The 20,841-nt window shown below is 35.7% G+C and overlaps 1 protein-coding gene across 10 annotated transcripts in view; it reads left to right on the top strand.

Moving 5' to 3' along the window:
* The window catches only part of LOC149203322 (cyclin-T1-3-like), a 116,610-nt gene that overhangs the window by 86,060 nt on the left and 9,709 nt on the right, over nucleotides 1-20,841 (top strand). For all 10 annotated transcript variants that reach the window (XM_089403399.1, XM_089403400.1, XM_089403398.1 and 7 more), the window contains one exon: nucleotides 12,183-12,264. In XM_089403399.1, coding sequence (XP_089259525.1) covers nucleotides 12,183-12,264 — 82 coding nt within the window. The remainder of the gene's footprint in view (nucleotides 1-12,182; nucleotides 12,265-20,841) is intronic.

Here is a 20,841-nt window from a genome sequence, read left to right as displayed (position 1 = left end):
AAGCCCTAGGTCTAAATCAAATTGTGCCTAGGCATCTGCAAGGCTGGACCTCAATAGGATCAATTCAACCTTTTGAAGTAAATATTCTTGTCTGGTCCTTTGCCCTCATCCTGTCCAGGATAGGAACATCATTGGTTGCTACATTCCATCCCCAAACCTAGGTTGGGTTTACTTGCCCCCGTGTGGTCCCACTTCTTAATAAGAGATTACTTGTCAATGGCCATTTGGGAATCCAAGTTTCTCAAGGATTATAGGGATTGAGAAACTTGTTTATAAGCCTATCCTTTCTCCCCCAACCCTCCAATCCTCACCCCTTATCCTTGTTGGACGAAGTCCCTTGCTTAAAGAGCAAGCAAGCTCCATTCTTCACTCCATCCTTGGGAAAGGATTTGCAGGGTCACTTCTCACCTATCCATTGACATATACTTTACAAGTGGTCCCTACACTACCCGAACTCCTCCCATTGGTGAAAGTTCGTAAGAGTAGGAAGGCTTAACTGTGGTGACAATGGGCTAAGCCTCCACCGTTGCCCTTAACCTAGCAGTTACCCTCTTAGGAACCCCTTTAGGCCCCCTGCTGGTTTGAGTGGTAACAAGACCCAAAGGAGTGGGCTTGTAACCCAAGGAAAGTTGTTCAATAATTTAATTTAATTATGAGTTGGATTAAGGGTCAAATCGACTTAAGTCGGCCAACAAGGGCAAGAGACATGACCCTTGGGGTTTCACAACCTTGGAAAAGTATAAATATGAAGTCAAGGAGACATAAAGGATAATCTTCTTGTGTGGTGAATCATGCAGCAAAAGGAGCCGCAGGTGTGCCCTAACCATAGGAGCAAAGGATAGTTCTATTTTGGCAAGCCAAGGTCTCTTTTGGAGAGCTGGAAAGGAGGTCGCAACTAGTGAAGTAAGGCCATAGGCCTGTAAAGAATAACGCGTTGGTTGTAGGATTGAAGTTGACCACTGATTTGAAACAGGTTGCGATGTTAGGACATGCTATAGCCTAGAAAAGGCTAGCCATGAGTAGGCTGCAACCAGAGAGAGCATGCCGTAGCTTAGAAAAGGTTGGCCATGAGTATGCTGCAACCAGAGAGAGCATGGCGTAGCTTAGAAAAGGTTGGCCACGAGTATGCTGCAACAACCTGAGAGAGTAGATTGAGGCTGAAGTCGACCTATAGGAGGCTAGCTGTAGGCCACAACATATAAATTTTTTGGGGCAAATTTTCGCCCTTTGGCGAAATTAAGGAGTTTTAAATTTTTATTTGGCAAACTTTTTGTATCATAGTACATTATTAGAAATCGCCCCAAATTTGTTTTATAAAAAAATTAGGTATGGAGTTTAGCCCAGCTTATTTTAAGGGAGGGAAAAAAAAGTAAATTTAGCCCCTGAAATTAGGAGTTACAACTTTCCATTCGCCCCAATTTTCAAGAATATGTATTTATGATGGCTATTTCGCCCCCCTTTTTGGTGTAAAATAAGTTTCTTACTTTCATCTGCCCCTATTTCATGGTATTGGGATTAATTTGGAGAAAATGGTCCCCATTTTTTGGAACAAATGGTCACAAAATAATAATTCATCTATATTTAAAAATTCACAAGTCTTATTGCCGCATCTATTTAAAGATTCAATAGTGTTCTTTCCATCTTTGAAGTTTGCATCTGTTTAGTCACAGTCATATCTAATGCATGAGGGTTGTTCACAAAGTTGTGGAATTTGAATTAAGAAGTCAAGACTCAACACACAATGGTACAGGGTTGTTTGCAAAGTAGTGGAATTTGAATTAAAAAGTCAAGACTTAGCACACAGTGGTACAGGTAACTCTGTGTATTTGTTCTACATTCCAATTCCTCTTGCGTGCTCTCCCTTTTCCTCTTTTTTTTTTTTTTTCATTTTTGGGAACCATATCATTTTTTGTTTGGAAAAGTATTGGGTTTTGGTAATAAAATAAGTATTGTTGATTATCTCTACCCATTGCAGAAGTCATGATGTCGAAAAAAATTGGCTTTTTATCATCAAGTGCATCTAATGAGTAGTGATTCTCTGGTCCACTGGCTTCGATCTCTTTTTCTGTTCACCACAATTCAACAAAGAGGGTAGATAAGAATAGATTGAAGAGTTGACATACTACATACGCTAAGATTCAAATCTTGAAACATTCATTTGCTTTATATATATACATAAGTCCTACTCTCTACTAATAAACATATTTTATATTATGAAAACTTGCTGACACTAAAGGTCAAGTTTTTTTTTTTTTTTTTCATTCTCCGAAGAAGAAAATCCGTAATTTCCATTAATTCAGAAAATTACATGTTGTAGATGCTTAACGCATATGCTGTAGTGTGGGTAAACCACTTACAAATCAATACTTCAAGAGAAGTATGCAGAAGAGCCCTCTGACAGGGCAGCGAGTAAATGGGTATGTAAACCCCAACAGGAGGATACCCCTACCCATCTCAAACAAAAATAACAGAAAAAAGCCAAAAGCTCCTGAGGAAAGTGCAGAAAATTCGAAATGGTCGCCAAGACAAGGAGGAGAGGCACGAAATGGAGGTAGCCACAGCCTCCCCCACCCCCTCAAACTCTGCTCCTGAAACCGAAGTAACCAGAGGAAGATACCACCCATACATCCTCAGAAGCCAGAAGAAACCATCCAGAAACAGCCATGATGAAGCGGCACGAATCGATGCAGAGACAGACTCCACACCTCAGATCCCTCAACGCTCCATATTAACTGCAGAGGAAAGCCAGCAAGCGGCCAAAAATAGGACCCAACGCCTCAGCAAGGGAACCCATCAGGTCCCAAACAGAGCAGAGGCGGATCGATTCCGGGGGCAGAGGCGGCTAGGGCAGCCACCTCGCCCCCACGAAAAACAGCAAGAAGCCCAACAAAACCCTCGCACCCGCTACGCGGCTCAGCACAAAAACGCCAAAGTCCAAAAATCTCTTGTTGAGACTGCCAAAGCAGAGCGGCACGGAAGTGTAAAAACCACCGGAAACCAGTAACTATGAAAACACTCCGCCGCCTCCCAACTCAAAGCACAAAGCCAGTCACCGGAACCCTGCCGATGAACCTCAGAGCCCAAGCAGAGCAGGGCACCCACCCGGGATCGGTAGATGAAGACGAGGTATTGGACTCAGAGCCGCGCTGAGGTAAAAGGCACGTCGCAAGGGGAGAGGTCCGTAGGAATGAGGGGAACACTAAAGGTCAAGTTAATTGGCCAATAAATATATTTAGATTAGTAAATATGTTTGGTTAGAAATAAATGGTTATTTGGTTAGTAAATATATTTGGTTAATAATACTTTTTTTAATTAAATATATTTAGACTTCGATTTGTTTTTTCTCATAATTTATTTTTCTTACTGCATAGGTTCAAATTCAAATATTGAAACATTTATTTGCTCTATATATATACATAAGTCAAACTCTCGACTAATCAACATAGTTTTATATTATGAAAACTTGGCGATGCTAATAGTTATTATGTTAATTGGTTAGTAAATGTATTTAGATTAGTAATAATTTTTTACTAAATATATTTAGATTTAGATTTGTATCTTCTCATGCTTAATTTATTTTTCTTACTGCATACGCTTAGATTCAAATCTTGAAACATTCATTTGCTTTATCCAACCCTCGACTAATAAACACAATTTTATATTACGAAAACTTGGCAATGCTAATAGGTATGTTAATTGGTTAGTAATAAATGATTAATTGGTTAGTAAATATATTTGGTTAGTAATAAATATTTTACTAAGTATATTTAGGTTTAGATTTGTATCTTCTCATGCTTAATTTATTTTTCTTACTGCATATGCCCAGATTCAAACCTTGAAACATTAATTTGCTTTATATATATACATAAGTCCAACTCTCGACTAATAAACACAATTTAATATATATATATATATATATATATATATATTTTTTTTTTTTTTTTTTTCCTAGTTAAGACTACCTAAGTACCCACGGGGGATTTGAACCAGTGACGTATCGCAAAGAATGCCTTAACAGCGCACCCATTCACCGTCAATCCAAAGCCCCGTGGGCTAAACACAATTTTATATTATGAAGACTTGTTGATGCTAATAGTTATGTTAATTTGTAAGTAAAAATATTTGGTTAAAATAAATGATTAATTGGTTAGTAAATATATTTGGTTAAAATAAATGATTAATTTGTTAGTACATATATTTGGTTGCTAATAATGTTTTTACTAAATATATTTAGATTTAGATTTGTATGTTCTCATACTTAATTTATTTTTTTACTGCATACGCTCAAATTCAAATCTTGAAACATTAGTTAAGTGCTCCTAGCGCAATCGGTTGAGGATGGGCTTCGTTAGCAAGACGACCTAGGATTGAACCTCATAGAGGCTGTTGCACTTGTGCTAGGGGGAGGAGGCACACTAAAATCCAGTTAGCTTCAGGTTGGTGTGGTCCAGGCTGAGTGTGATCCCCTGGTGATTTTGACGGTGTAGATGCCCTTGGGTCGTGGTTTCTCAAGCCACAGGCCAAGCTTGGATAAACACAGGTCACTTGACAAAAAAAAAATCTTGAAACATTCATTTTCTTATATATATATATATATATATATATATATATATATATAAGTCCAACTCTCAAATAATAAACACAATTTTATATTATGAAAACTTGTCGATGCTAATAGTTATGTTAATTGGTTAGTAAATATATTTGCCATTTGGTTAGTAATAAATGGTTAATTGGTTAGTAAATATATTTGGTTAGTAATAATTTTTTTACTAAATATATTTAGATTTAGATTTGTATCTTCTCATACTTAATTTATTTTTCTTACTGCATACGCTCAGATTCAAATCTTGAAACATTCATTTGCTTTATATATATACATAAGTCCAACTCTCGACTAATAAACACAATTTTATATTATGAAAATTTGTTAATGCTAATAGTTATGTTAATTAGTCAGTACATATATTTAGATTAGTAAATATATTTGGTTAGTAATAAATGGTTAATTGATTAGTAAATATACTTGGTTAGTAATAAATGGTTAATTGGTTAGTAAATATATTTAGTTAGGAATAATTTTTTTACTAAATATATTTAGATTTATTTTTATATCTTCTCATATTTAATTTATTTTTTTTACTGCATGCACTTAGATTCAAATCTTGAAACATTCATTTGCTTTTTATAAGTCCAACTCTCGACTAAGAAACACCGTTTTATATTATGAAAAACTTGCTGATGGTAATAATTATGTTAATTGGTTAGTAAATATATTTAGATTAGTAAATATATTTGGTTAGTATTAAATATATTTAGATTAGTAAATATATTTGGTTAGTAATAATTGTTTTACTAAATATATATAGATTTAGATTTGTATCTTCTTATGCTTAATTTATTTTTCTTACTGCGTATGCTCAGATTGAAACTTGAAACATTCATTTGTTTTATATATACATAAGTCCAACTCTTGACTAATAAACACAGTTTTATATTATGAAAATTTGCCGATGGTAATAGTTATGTTAATTGGTTAGTAAATATATTTAAATTAACAAATATATTTGGTTAGTAATAAATGGTTAGATGGTTAATAAATACATTTGGTTAGTAATCATTTTTTACCAAATATATTTAGATTTGTATCTTCTCATACTTAATTTAGATTTAGATTTAGATTTTTTTGGTTCAACATCACACAACTTTGGGGGTGCCTCTCCAACTAGTTTCCCCACGGGATGTAATAAGACCTTTGTGATAGAACATGATAAAAACATGAAACAAGATTTGCAATAGTGTATAATAAGAACCTAGAGCAACATTACCCATGATTTTTCTTTTCCCAAACATGGAAAATTAGTATATTATAGTTTAACTATTTTTTTTATTATATATGTTTCTATACATTATCAAGGAATCATCAATATTATACAATGTTTTCTATTTTTTTAGAATATTAGCCAAGAATTTGCATTAGTTAATAACCTTGTGAAAAATTTGCCAAGATTTAACAAAATTTTATAATTTAGTGAAAGGTTCACCAAAAAATTATATATGTATATTGTATTATTGAAAAAATAGGCTATATATTTCTCTATATGCCATGGGGGTTCGCTCATTTATTATACATATAAATTTTGGGGGGTTTCTTAAAATTTTCCTTAAGCCACAAGGCCTGCTGTAGACTTGGAAGGAGAACAAGTTGAGACCGAGGGCTGAAACAGAAGGGTCGAGAGGCTGGATTTAGGTTAAAAGGTTGTCCTAGGATTTGCAATGGTGGTCGAGGGAGGACTGCAACTATAAAAGAATGATCAGGCCCTAGACATTGTTGTAGCATAAGATAAGGAACATGTTGTAGCTTAAGGGGCAGATCAAGAGCAAATGGAAGTTTGTCAGAGCCAGTGGTAGGCAAGGAAAAAGCTAATAGTGAGGTGAATAAGGTTGGTTGCATGCAACGACAACAAAAATGAAGAACCGTGGGCTAAAGGAACATGCCTAAGTCATTACAACAATATTGTTTAAGTGTTGTAGGTTTTGTATTTTGGGCAGATGAGAGCCTAAGGGACTTGGGCTCAGCCCTAGGTGATTTGGTCAAAGGATTGACTTGATATTTTAGGCATTGTACAAGGATATAAAGGGCCATTATCCCTAGTATGGGAGCCTTGAGGTTTTCTTATTAATGGACCTGTAAGAAGCATGTTTGGGCAATAAAATATTATGTACTATATATCGATCTAATTGTTGCTATATTCCGATGTGCTAACTTTTTTGAAGTTAGGCACTGCTAGTTTGTTTATGTTTCTAGTTAAGGCATAGACTAGACCTAAGGTGCGTGTATTTATAACAATCATCCCAAAGCTTCTTAAAAGTGGGTAACGTCTCATGAGCACATACATCTTGAACGAAGTGCTTCCATAGTGAATGGAACCCATTTGGCGTGATTGGCATCAACTCCTCGTTTGTGACATTCATCTTGGTAGTAGCACACTGATCTCTCAACTTAGTTATCTTCACCAAGTTGCTAGTCATTATGTCTTTATCACTCGTTTGTGTGCTAGTAGGCTTAATCTTCATTAGCATCTCATGGGAAATATTCACACTTTGATACAGGGTATCAAGGCATCATAAATATCCTTCATTGACTTCTCCTTTGTGATGTGAGGGATCAAATGTTCCTTCACAGAATGAAGAAGGATTCTCTTCACTTCAGATGCCTTGTTGTTGTCTTTGGCCAACTGCATGGAATCAATAAGCACTGCAACCTTATTTTCCACACAACACCAAAGATGAACCTCCTCCAACAACATTTACAATGTGTACTTCCAAGGTGTAAAGTTAGAAGTAGCATCTAATTGGTCACAGTATTTGAGATGGGGACTAGTCATACTTGCAACTCATGGAACACACCTCAAATGAAGAGATCAACCACGAAAAGAAATCAACAAGCTATCAAAGGTGCAAAGCAACACTCCAACACTGTAGCTACATGGACATCTCGCAGATAAGCACATACAAGTTTATGTGCTTTTCTTAGGGATGAATCACTATAATTGCATGAGTCTTTTGGACATCACACTAGATGAGATCCTTCAACAACTACCTCTCACAGGCAACAATGCATTTTATATATAGGTTTGGAAGATGTTGGATGCACAACTTTGATACCGTGTTAAATTTTATATTGCATGGTAAGCATATTTGTGCTTTCTATGAATAAATTCTAGAGCCATATATTTGAAAATTGCGTAACCTACTTTGAAAACAATGGATTGTATATGTTCAGAGGGATTGTATATCACTCTTTTTTAGGAAATCATATTGTCTTGTGTTTTCCTCATTTAGGCTTGGATTTTAGGAGTGGTAGATCTAGTAGATCATGACCTAGTCCCTGGATCCTTTCCCTTTGGACATTCCCTCCCGATGCGGTTAGTTGCAGTTGGATCTGAAGGTTTTCACATGCTTTCACATATAGACTTCATGTTTCTCCATTTGTTCTTGTTCCTTCTATAGGAGGCATTTTAGTACTCTTGCTTGGTATTTACATAATTGTACTCAACAGTCCCAATTACCTACTTTTGTAGTCATTTGTTGGACGCTAATATAATTATCTTATCTAATCTAAACTTTGACTGTGTATTCACAAATATAAACAATGTATTCTTAAAAAAATCAAAACAACAGATAATTCATACTTAAATTTACATAAATTTGCATTTTCGAAATTATGACGAATATATAAAACATGGCATTCAAACTCAATAAGTTCTCTATTACTAAAAAAAGATGAATTACAAAGCTTTGCATAAAACTAAATGTCTCACCCACTCACCATGCCATTATTTTATAGTAGAAGTCTAGTGATTACAATGAAATTTCACCATCTCTACAGTGTGGTTTATCTTGAAAAGGAAAAACTCTTAACTCTATCATTAAAGCACTTAAGCTGACCAAGATAAAGCACTAAAGCTGACCAAGATAAAGCACTAAGCTAAATATGAAACCTCTTTTAGCCATGTGTTTTTTCTACACTTAGGATATCACTTACTTTTGATAAATTAATGCGAAAATGAATTGGAAAAACATCTAAATATGAACTTAGATTGCTAAAAATAGCAAGCTTGCTAAGATTTTTTTTTTTTTTTTTTTAATCTAAATATGGAGAAGCATGTCTTATAATAATAGCGCCTCTAAAGTTAGCAGGTGTGCTCTACAACTCTACATGCCTGTCAAACTTTTGCTACTCCTCATAGAAGTCTCTTCTATCAGTGTGCCCTCATACAATTGGCATTATTGCTATACATAACTGTTGAGTGTGCTATTTTGTAGAAGGTGTGCACTTTCGAGGAAGCAGATAAACTTATGATTGACATAGATAAAAATCTACATTGTGATCTTCATAAAACAAGTAGGTTGGTTGGATCTCGAATCCCTCAACTAGATGGAGCAATGACTTGTCCTTGTAGAGGCCTTGCGAGTGACTTCATGTAGTTGCGATGGAGACACCGCCATTTATTTTAGTGAAAAAATTCACAACAAAACCTCGTAGGTTGAACACAAAGTGTTTACAGAGTAAAGTTGAACCCTGATGCTTGTAGAGGGTGAGGAAACTACACTGGTAACAACTTGGCCAGGGAAAAAATTTAGTTGCTCTTGACAGTGAACCCATCATTGTAGAAGGAAGAGGATCCTTTAATTATGCGCTCCCCACAATACAAAAGCTTAAATAAGCTCTACAAATTAGGGATCTGCAAACTAATATATGACTGCAGAATTTTGAAGATTTATATGGGCTTGCATCCATCACTTGGGTAATTGGTTGTAGTGATCGCTAGTTCTCCATGATGATTACTTGGTTACTTGCGTCTTCAACTGCTTTTCATCCAAAATCTAGGTTTCTAACTTTCTCCAACTCTATTCTACTGTTGACTCTCTGGTTTGGATGCAAAAGTCCACCAAATCCACCTAAACAATCTTTCAACTCTTTTAGATTGTCATCACCCTTACTCATCTTTATGTTGTAGACATGACTCAATTGGATTTTTTGTTTGGTTATATACATTCTTTATTTTTTTGAATAAATTGCTTCCTTGTGTGTATTAATAAAACAAGCATGTAGAAAGCATTTTATTCAAAAAGACAAGGTGCTTAGAGCAAGCACCATGAGCACAAGCAAAACTAGCTAGTAAGTTTAGCAAGTTGCAAATAACATTCCAAGGTACAAGACTACCATGTAGGCTATGAAAAAATAATATCCAACCTTATGGAAAGGAACGACATTAGGGAACAACATTTTATAGTGTAGCATTAGGAGAGGTATCATCTTTATCCTTGGGCTTGGCCCCTAGCCTTAAACCAAAAGTTTTGGGATTCACCAATATTGGCCCCCATTTGTGATTTTCCCCACCTTGCACAAGATTAGGAGGCTTTTTAACCTTTTCTGTCTTTGAAACAATAAGAGCAAGGCATAGGTATTTATCATTCATAGGAATGAGAGGCATGTGGAGGTTAGTGGTGTCATGGTTCTCAATGCTCATGCATTGCATGGCTAAGTTGATCACAAGGCTGTCCCTTGGAGTATCAAGAGTTAGGAGTAGGGGGTTTTTGCTAATAGTGCAATATCTATGGCCCTAGTCTAATAGTTGCATCGATGGGTCATTTATATCTCTACCTTGTGGGCCTGAACCTGAATTTGCAAGTGGAGGATGACAAGTACTAGGGACCCATACTACTAGGTAAACTTGTTGTGATGCACATTGTTTTCCTTGCCTATGCATTGTTCTGTCTCCGACGTTGGCTTCAGCTCCACTACCATGTGGGTGGAGGCTCAAGGTGAAAGCCTAGTGGTGCAAGGAGGAAGTGAAAGTAGATATAAATTATAATAATTTTTTCTCCTTTTTCACTGGTTTATAAGTTATAGAGTTGAGCTCAGTTTAGTGTTTTGGTACTTGGACCTTTCAGTCTTTGTACTTCAGTTAAATTATTGTTTTGAACTCATGATTTATGGCCTATTTTCTAAACATGAATCTAATCTTTGGTCATGTTGATCATCGGCGGATAGCATATTCCATTTCACAAGTTAATGTTCTACTTTCTATAGTTGAGAAACTTGTATGTTTGTAATTACTAGATGGTTGATACTTGATTGATTAATCATAATTGTAAATGCACTATGGATGACATCTGTAACTTCATAATTAATGTAGCATTCATCTGCAATTTGTGCAATTATGAATATTTTCATATATTCTGCAACTAATTTAGCATTCTACATGTTTCTTTTGAATATAAATGCATCATTAAATATAAAAATCTATATGATGAAAAACGCTCTCGTGACTTTCCTCTTCTGAGGATCTTTGAGAAATGGCACTCCCACTTCCAATCTGCCTCATTTCCATATTTTGGCATCCTTGGGTATCTAACCTGACTTGTCATGGTGCTATCTCAACTCAAGGGTGGTATTCACTTTGAATGCATTTGGCTGGGTGGTGAAACAGCCTATTGTAAATAAGTTTTGTGCAGTTTTGGGAAAAGAAATTTGCAATGTGATGTTTATTTTCAACTTTATTGTAAGCAATAACGCAATTTCATGCAGTGCTTGTGTTTTAAGTTTTAACCAAAACTAGAGAAATCATATAGTATTAACATAGGGCTGTGGCCATTTGTTTCTTAAAACCTCTAACAATCTTGTTTACGTTACTTCTGGCAGTGCTAACCACAATTGGCATGAATCAAACCCTTTCCTTATTTCCAACTTCAAAGTATGGAAAAGTAATATGAAATAAGAAGAACACACCTTAAACTGATGTACTGTGATTGGCTTGAAATATTTAAATGAGCTTGGATGTATATAAGAGTCTTATTGAAATTATTAATTTAATGGTACTTACACAACACAAGCAATAAAAAGAAAAGTAATGGAAACATTGGAGAATCAATGAAGATTAGACCTGAATAATATGTTCAGATTTAAAAATTAAGCTTACCAGCTTTGAGAAACAGTAGTAAGAATACAGGTATCAATAGTTAATGGTGTAACGGTTAAAGTGACCAGATCAAGGTTTAGAAAGACCTCTACAGTCAAATATCTGGTTAGTTAGTGTTTGCCCAGAGTGCGTAAGATTAGCAAGTACTGGGTGACCAAGAGTGGTATATCAGTCAGATTATAGTATATACCAAATCAAGTTAAACCACAAATTGGGTTTTTGTCATTTGATTGAATGCAAATACCTGAGAATTTCTAGTTATAACATGGACTACAAAGATCGTTTTATAGGACTTGTCAAGAAACATCATGTTGGGTGGGAAACTAAAATTCTATAGATAACATATATGACTAATAATCATGATTCAGACAATAATGTTACTTCCAATCCTAATCTTGTCAATTAGATTTTTTGTGGTTTATTGGCCGACCTTTGGCAATTTTGGCCTGTCTCTCATTTTACAGAGACTATTTTCTTCTAATGCATTGTTTTACATATGGCAGCAGTGTCAGTATGTCTATGTTGTTAGCATTATTGTAGTCATTGCATAGGGTCTTTTTTTAGCATTCCCAGCTTTCCCCCCACATTTTGAGAATTCTTTTGGTTGTTGGTGTAGCATCAGAATTTTAGACCAAAATCTTTAGCATTGGTTCAAAGGAGTGATGTCTAAATTCTAGTTTGTTTTTGCTGCAGGCCTCAGGTAACAATAGCAACGGCCATAATATTTTGTCATCGTTTTTTCCTTCGGCAATCTCATGCAAAGAATGATCGAAGAGTAAGTACTGAGTATGTGATATAATGCTAAAGTTCAATTTATCAATGTGAAATGTTGATGTGTTGAGAAAACAGCTTGGCTTTTCAGCTTTTTTGCCCCCTTTCTGATCTCGAAGATGCAAATGCTTACATATTTTGTGTTCTCTAGTCCAGGCAGTTGTTTGTAGGCAAACAATGTTCTATATAAAAGGATTCTCATAATGTGTTACATAATTGGCTTGGAAATTAGCGAGCCATGCTTTGTAGGGACTGGTTATTGGCATCATCAGAATGCTAGATTTCAGTGACCTTAATGTAAGATAGTCTTTGCAGCTCAATTGGGTTATGGGTACAGAAATTTTAGCAGAGAAAATAGTTGATATTGTTGTCCAATTCATGGAGGGTGTTAGAACCCTATCATAAGTCAAATTGCCATTATTAGGAAGTGAAACTGTACAGGTACAAGTGAATTTACACTTGTATTTAGCTACCATTGCTAATGACTAGGCATGTTTGAGAGACATGGTATAAATGATGAAGCCTGATACTGAAGATAGTAGATAAAATTAACAGGATATATTAGAATGGAATGGAATCTTTGACTGGGGTTATCTTTGTAATATGAAACAAGATTCCATTCTGATGCATGCAGATGACTCTGCTACTAGTTTACCTATTATTCTGTTTTCTTAAACATGTTTCCTAATACAACTGTTTATTTTAAGGGGATTCAATAATCATAGCTTAGAATCCTAATCCCTACACATTTCCTGGAAATACGATTTACAATAAAGCCATACAAAAGACTTGGCCTATCATGAAAGTTTTAATACAGCCTAGAGGTTCAGACCTATGTCATAGGATTTGCTGAACTTGAACCTAAAGGTTCAAAATTCGGCAAACCTCAAAAAAAAATAATAATTTCACATAGGTTTGCCAAACCTGAACAAATTCGAATTGGTTTGAGTTCAAACGTCAACACAAATTTCAAGGTGAATTTAAAACTATTTTAAAGGTTTGATGTAAATGTTTAGGGTTTAATCATTTCGAGGTAAGTATCAGGCTGCAGACATTCCCGCTACGCTGCACACAGTAATACAATCCTGCCATGATGCATAAATTTTGCAATGTTATGAGAACTGGACCAAAACGGTCAAAGACTAGTCGGAGGGCAAAACCGGTTCGGACCGGTGAACCAGATTGTTTTTGGCTGGTTCGTTACCGAACCGGCTGGTTTTGTACAATGCTACCAAGGACCCTGTGAACACAATATTTTTTTTAAAGCAATGATTTATGGCAGGGGTAGCCTGGTATTTGACCATATTGCGCTACTAATGCTATGCAATCAATGGTAATGTTAAATTCTTACAGTAAGTTTAGATGCCACTCAAAATCCAGCAGACTTAACTGTTTTTAGGATTTCAGGATTGGGTGGATTCTGATGTTTGCATTGGATTTTGTCACGTTCGAGGGTATGGAACTAGCATTTAATCATGAGCACCATCCCCACTATGTACCTTGATGTTAGTGGAATTGATTGTTAAACACCTCTATCATTATCCTACTAAAAATATACCAATCAATCAAACAAAATATTAACTTGACATGTCAAGATTTGTTTTCTTCTTATTTTAATGCTTAAAGGGTGATAATGATGATCAAGATCCCAATATAGGCAAAGATTTTGATGTTATGTAGGTATGTGTTGTAGCATGATCTTTTTTGGATGCTAGAAGCCATCTAGGGCTTGTCTGTTGATGTATTTTTTGGTTCAGAGATGGATTGCATTCGGTGTGATTTTGGATATGTGCACCCTTACATGCTCTATATAAATGAGAACTTTTGCTTATTTGCATATAAATGGTTTGGATTCATATGGATGCACATGAATATATATGATTTTCTTTAAAATATGAATATTTTATGTTTTTGGTGACTTTTCTTTTGGTTCGATTTTTTTGCCGATTTGGGGTCTAGTTTTGATTGATTCCCAGTTTGGGGAGTCTACCGGTTCGATGACGAGTCTAGTTTTGATAACCACCACACTTCAACTTGAACCTTGCTCCACTGATTTTCAAATTTTCATATCATGTGCACTCAAACCCTCTTGACTATCTCTTATTATTTGATCACTGTATTGTGTGCTCTCTCTAGCTCCAAGCCTTGAAACCTGATACCGTTGCATCATTGCATCATCTTTAGCTCAAGCTAGGAACCCTTATCGTGCAATTGATTGCAAGTCGACTAGTTTCTTATTATTTTATGCTTTTTGTATATATAGTCCAGTCGAATGGCAGTGTTCCATGGGGATGCGTCCCCTAGAATGGGGGGTGCACTCCCCACTTTTCCCATGCTCTTGGGATAGGGGGATGCCTAGGGAAATGTTTCCCTACGACCCTCTTTTGGGGAAACTCGGGGAAATGTAGAGGGAAATGTTTCCCCAATATGCGAGATACATTTCCCCATAAGGGGTGCTTGTGTGCATTGTTGCCTAAAAATATAACAGGTCTTGTGAGAGGCCTCACAAGGCAAGAGTTGGACCAAGATGCAACAATGAGTTGGATTGTCATTGTCACCTTGGCATTCCACCTCCTTCTCTTTAGTGGAATTTTTACCACATAGGAGGCTTCCCAGCGTCTCACCTAAAGGATATTCTAAGTCAATTGGCTCAAGGTGATGTACTTCTTCAATGGACTAAGGCACAATTCTCTATGTAAAAGGAACAACGCACCATAAACAAAGCCTCAACAGGGTACTTGATACCTACAATTGTCAAGGTGTAGAGTATCTAGGCATGCAAGCATAAGGAAAAGGTTTGCTTAATGATGGAATCAACAAAAAGAGATGGACAATCTTAGAGATAAGACATAAGTTGAAGCCTTCTATAAGATTAGGGTTTTATTAGGGCACAAATTGCCTAAGGTTGAAGACGTCAACCCTACTAGGGAAAATTTTACCATGGAGAAAGGTAGATTTTGAGTTGATAAGGTAAATCAAGGTGAGATCAAGACCAAATAGCTCCAACGTCTTCCTTCAAGAAGCCCTAGTGAATTCGACCTTTGCCCTAGCTGTAGCGGCTTGCCTTAAAGGGCTTAGGAACATAGAAAAGGAGAAAAGATAAAAAAGATTTTAGTAAATTTTGACCACCAAAAGGATCCCATTGCCTTTCCCTACTTTGGTGATGGAGTCTTATATGGCTAAATTTAAGAGATATCAAATATATGCATGTAGTAAGGGGAAAACCCTAGTTTTCACTTGCAAACCTTAACTCTTGTTTTATAAGGGGAGAAATTAACAAGAAGAAAACTCTCTAGGAGGTTTTCTAGGGCATTCAAGGAAAATAGATTTAACATGCAATAATTAACCAAAATTTTCCATTAAAATTATGCATTTAGACAAGGTATAATAGAAAATCCCTAGCATTGAGAAAATATTATAAAACCATTAAAAGTTTGCAATATACTCACAAATTTTCCAAGAAATTGCCTTCTTTCAATCCCAAAAGGACATCTCCAATACATAAACTAGTATCCAATAGCAATAGCTGCACAAAAGATCACATCTCCACAAGTAGCAAGTAACAAAGACTAAGTCGAGCTCTCCCTATGGAGGCTGAAATCCATAAAGTGATGATGAACAACGAGAATGGAGTGATCCTCCTTTTATAGGAGGTCTATCACATCCATTAATCCAACTAAAAGCCCTAAAACAAGTTTGATTTTGAGTAGACATAAAGTAAATGGGTTACAAGCCAACCCAATAGCTCAACAAAATAAAATATGCCACTATTTTCCCATGTATGTAGAAATGCCTCTTTAAACATGGCGTCATGCCCTTTTAGGGCTAATAAGGCTCCAAAAGTGCAATAGAAAGGGCTAGATGCATCTCCAACTATTATCACCAACCGTACTTTGAGGAAGGGTCCTCATCGAAACATTTCCATGTGTTCAAAAACCAACTTTGGGTGCCTTGCGTCATCTCCATGGGTGCCATCTAGAGTCTAGACAATATAGTGTACTTTCTCTCCAGAGTTCCTGCCCTCAAAATTTAGTCTAAAAATAATAATTTATGTGTGGAGAAGCCTAATATTCAACCCTAAGGCCCTAATAATGCTATGTAATTAGTGGTAATGTTAGTGACATTCTCCTTTATTTTTCATTTACATCCCTTCACTTAATTTTTTTAGATTACCATTAATATTTTCACCATTAATATTTTCAAGATATTTAAGAGCGGTTCCAACCTTATTGGATTTCATATGGGGAGAGTAGAATTTTAGTTCCCAGTCATAATCTAGCAGAGGTAACAATTTCTAGGATTGGAGGGATTGCGACGTTTCCATTGGATTCTATCATGTACGAGGATATGGAACAAACATTTAATCAAGACCACCAAACACTATGTATTTGATGTTGGTGGCATTGATTGTTGAATCCATTGGATTCTATCATGTACGAGGATATGGAACAAACATTTAATCAAGACCACCAAACACTCTATGTCTTAGATGTTGGTGGCATTGGTTGTTGAACTTTTCTGTCTTGACCCTAGTAAAAATGCACCTATCAGCCTGTTGATCACTACGTGTCAACGACCCATAGCAGTACACCCCCTTTTTTCGCAAAAGGGATAACGCCTGATCGATGTGTTTGTGCCATCCAATTATCATCATCAGTTTGATCATCATGTTATGATGTAAACCCATTCTGCGTGTATATGATGTAAATAATCTCAGCAAAACCGTGTCATGTATGTAACAACCTAGGTAAACCTACCTTTGTAGTGACGATCTCCATTCTAGGAGGTTTTTTGTCTCACTGATCCATTTTCGGATGGTCGGCATAGTTTTCCCCTAGGGTCTTACCCCAAAGCTGGAATGGGTTTTGTCGCTAGGATGTTAGGCGAGTCCTAGTGTTCTAGATCGAGTCTATGTAAAAGTGATTTGGGAATAATCCTAACTATTTGGTTAGGTTATTTTATTACAAATTGCTTGGTCTGCTGGATTATATGTGTCGCAGAAATGGGTGGTCTGTGAGGGTCTTTTACAAATGGGTTTTCTTGTTTATGATGTAAAAAATATAAAAATCATGATGTAAAGTGTCTTGAGGGTTGGAAAAATAATTTATCCCCGCATAGGTTAATTAATTAAATTTTCTGGCAAAAAATTAATTAAAATCCTAAGACAAAATTTTAATTAATTCTAGGTCCTAAGTAAATTCAAATTCTCCAAAGACAAAATTCGTCGGTCCTAAAAAAATAAATTTTAAAAGGTCCCGTGACCAAAGTAAATTAATTATTTTGCTAAATTTTAAACGTTTGCTCCCTCGGGATTAAGTCAAAGTCAAATTTTTGGGGAAATTAACTCAAAAATTCTATTTTCGAGTTAATTAGAATGCATTTAATTAAAAATTTCGAATTTCCCCAAATATTTAAATGTTTCGACGGATGAGATTAAAAGAAATTTTAATTTTCATCAATAGTCAAGATTGCTTTGACGATGATCACTCGAATTAGCCGTTGGAGGATTTATCTTTAAATAGGAAGTCATTTGTTAGTTGATCTATCCGATTCCCGAGTCGTGTGCTTAGCAAGAAGCTCTGGTGTAATTTTTTTTGGATAATAAAGAAATACTTTGAGGTTAAATTCTGCTGGTGTTACTCTTCATGGGAATACTATAAGATGTGTTGTTTTCATGCATAATTTTTTCTAAAGCCATTGATGATAGCTTCTAAAGAGTGATTTGAGTACAGGTATCTTGCTCAGTGGCTGGGGTTTAAATAATAACTTAAATTTTGAACGTAATAGCAGGTATCTTTATTTGTCTGAATTTTATTATTATCTTTTCGCTCTATTTTGATGGCTGGATTGAGTTTTGCAGGGAAATCTTGATTTTAGATCCTCGGGCGTTAGGGGAAGTTTTCAATTGGACCAGCTAACTCCTGATCTGTGTTTCTTGAAGAGCCCAACTAAATTAGCTCTGGGCTTATCGTAAGATTTTGTTGGTAATACAGAGAGGATTCGAGTTAGCACCTCCTAAATTTTTTTGTGCGTCATAATGATAGATCTGGCTACTTAGAACCTTCAGCTTGTAATTATTGTAATTTAACTGGTTTTTTGTTTTGTTTAATTTTATCATTGTATATCTCGTTTCTGGGTGTTTCGTTTTCGTCATTACAGGTACAGATCTCAAGGAGAATTTCTGTTTGAAGCCAGATCTAGGCCCTGGAGGCTAAGATCTGGCCTCAATATTGTTTTGCAGGGACATTTTTAGGAAAATTTTTACAGTCCAAAGGGTTTTAAAATTCTTAGATCTGGAAATTTTATAAGGGTTTCAAGGCCAAATCTGAAGCATAAAATATATTGGTGTGAAATTCGTTTTTTCTGGGTTTATCTTGAGTTTCTGGTCTTCTACCATTTCTTTGCTGACTAGGTTTTTCGATCTGCTGCTTGGGGTTTTTGATTAGCAAAAAATTTTGATTTTTTTTTTTTAAGAGAATCCTTCTGCAACTCCTTGCCTTTGCTGCATTCTCTCCATCACTGCCTACATTTTTTTTTTTGTTTTTGCTGCTTGAAGCTCCCTCTTTTTCGACTTGCAAAAAAAACGAGTCCCTTTACCCCTCTTTCCTGCTCACTAAACCCTTGGCCCTCTGTCACAACTTCCTAACTTGTGGCTCTTTCTTTCCTTCAACGCTGCCTAGAGTCTCCCTTGCTGTCTTCGCTCCATCCCCTCTCAACCCTCTTCCTCTACAAACCCACTACCATAACCCGCATCCAAACCCCTCTCTGCGACCCTCTTTTACTCCTTTCTGCCCGCAAAAGCCCTTGCCCACAACATTTTCCCTCTTCCACAGCTTCCTCATCGCTCTCGTCGCTTGCATTCTGCTCTTCTCCGCTGCTTCCATTTCTCCTCTACTTGCTGCTTTACTTCCCAACTTGCCTCCCTTTGCGACCATTGCAACGCACATTCCTTTTCCTTCTCCTGCATCTTCTCTCCTCCTCGCAACCTTGCACTGTCCTCTCCTTCGATCTTCAAAGCCACAACTCTTCCCTCATCCTTGCCATCGCCAGCCTCAACGTGCACACACAAAACAAATAAAATTTGATTTCCTTTATTTCTTTGTTATGAGTTAGTTTTTTTTTTGTTGTAACTTTACTTTAGGTTTAGGTTTAGGTTTTGTTTTGTTTTGTTTTTTTTTTTTAAATTTGATTTTTATTTCATTTGTTTTATTATTAATGTATGCATTACGGTTAGGCATTTTTTAAATTCGTTCTTTTTTTTTGTTGTTGTTGGTGATTTTCCATTTTGTTTGTATTCCTTTTGTTTTGATTTTTTTGACTTACGATTTTTTTTGTTTTGTTTTGATTTAAAAATTTAAATAAATATTTCAAAAGAACATTAAAAATCTAATTTTTTTTTTTTTTTTTTGTGACTTTAGAATTGCTAAGGAATAAAATCAAAAGAAGAATTTGCTTTTAATTTTTATGTGGCCTGTGACCCATAATTTTTTTTTTAATTTTAATTAAATACTTTTGATTTTTTATTTTAGTCACATAATTTTTTTTTAATTGCCACATTAAATTTGCTTCATAAGCTTAGCACATTAAACAAACTTAAGAGATAATTAAAATTCTAATCTAAGGTTCCTTGGTGTCTTTTGTGCTAATGTAAAATTTTGAATTTTGTGGTGGTGATTGCTCTATTGTCAAGTGCGATTAATGTTTTAGAATCATATCTAAAGATTGACTATATGAGAAAGAAAAATTCTAGATCTGGGATCATTGTTTAGCAATTAAGTTCTTCACGATATTTATTTGCTAGAATATATTGCATGATAAAGTTTTGGGCATTTACATTTAATCGTTCATGATCGTCACTTTCACCACATTTATAAATTGCTCTGGATAACTTGTTTTTATTTAGTCTATGGTTAATTGAATATAAAGGCATTGGTCTAGAATCATTTCTATCTCCGGTTGTGTCTTATTCATTGTTTGATCTATTCATTTCAGTTAACCAGGACTTGTTTACATCCATCAGGTTGTTCATCTTTAAGTCTCTTAGAGCTTGTGTTTCACGGGCTATCCCCCAGGGACTACCCCTTTGACTTGTCTAGGAGAGAGTCTAATCGGAGTGAGTAAGGATTAGAGTGACAAACCTTACTCTGAGCGTTGTTGTGGTGCCTAAACACTTTGTGCGGCATCATAGCGAAACAAAATCTCGATTTGACATGTTAAGCTTGTTCTATCTTATTTTAATGCTTAGAGGGTGATATTGATTATAAAGATCCAGATAGAGGAAATGCTTTTTATAATATGTAAGCAGTGTTGATAATATCGCCGAGATATCTCGGCGATATTCGGAAATATCGCGATATTTTCGGCGAGCCGATATATCGCCGACAAAATAATGCGATATTTTCGGCTTTTGAAAATATCGCGCGACAATCGAAAATATCGCCCGGTGACTATAAAAAATTTCTGCACGGCCTATAAAAATCCGATTTTGGTTTTTTTTCATATCATTTTCATTTCTGATTGCTGGAGAAGGAAGGGGAGAGCTATGTGGTTGCTACCAAGGAGGGTTTGAGCGTTCTAGGCC

The sequence above is a fragment of the Pinus tabuliformis genome, chromosome 2_1, assembly GCF_031772625.1.
Source record: "Pinus tabuliformis cultivar Carrire ecotype Pingquan chromosome 2_1, CPIR1, whole genome shotgun sequence".
NCBI classification, from domain to species: Eukaryota; Viridiplantae; Streptophyta; class Pinopsida; order Pinales; family Pinaceae; genus Pinus; species Pinus tabuliformis.
This window is presented reverse-complemented; position numbering and strand designations above follow the sequence as displayed.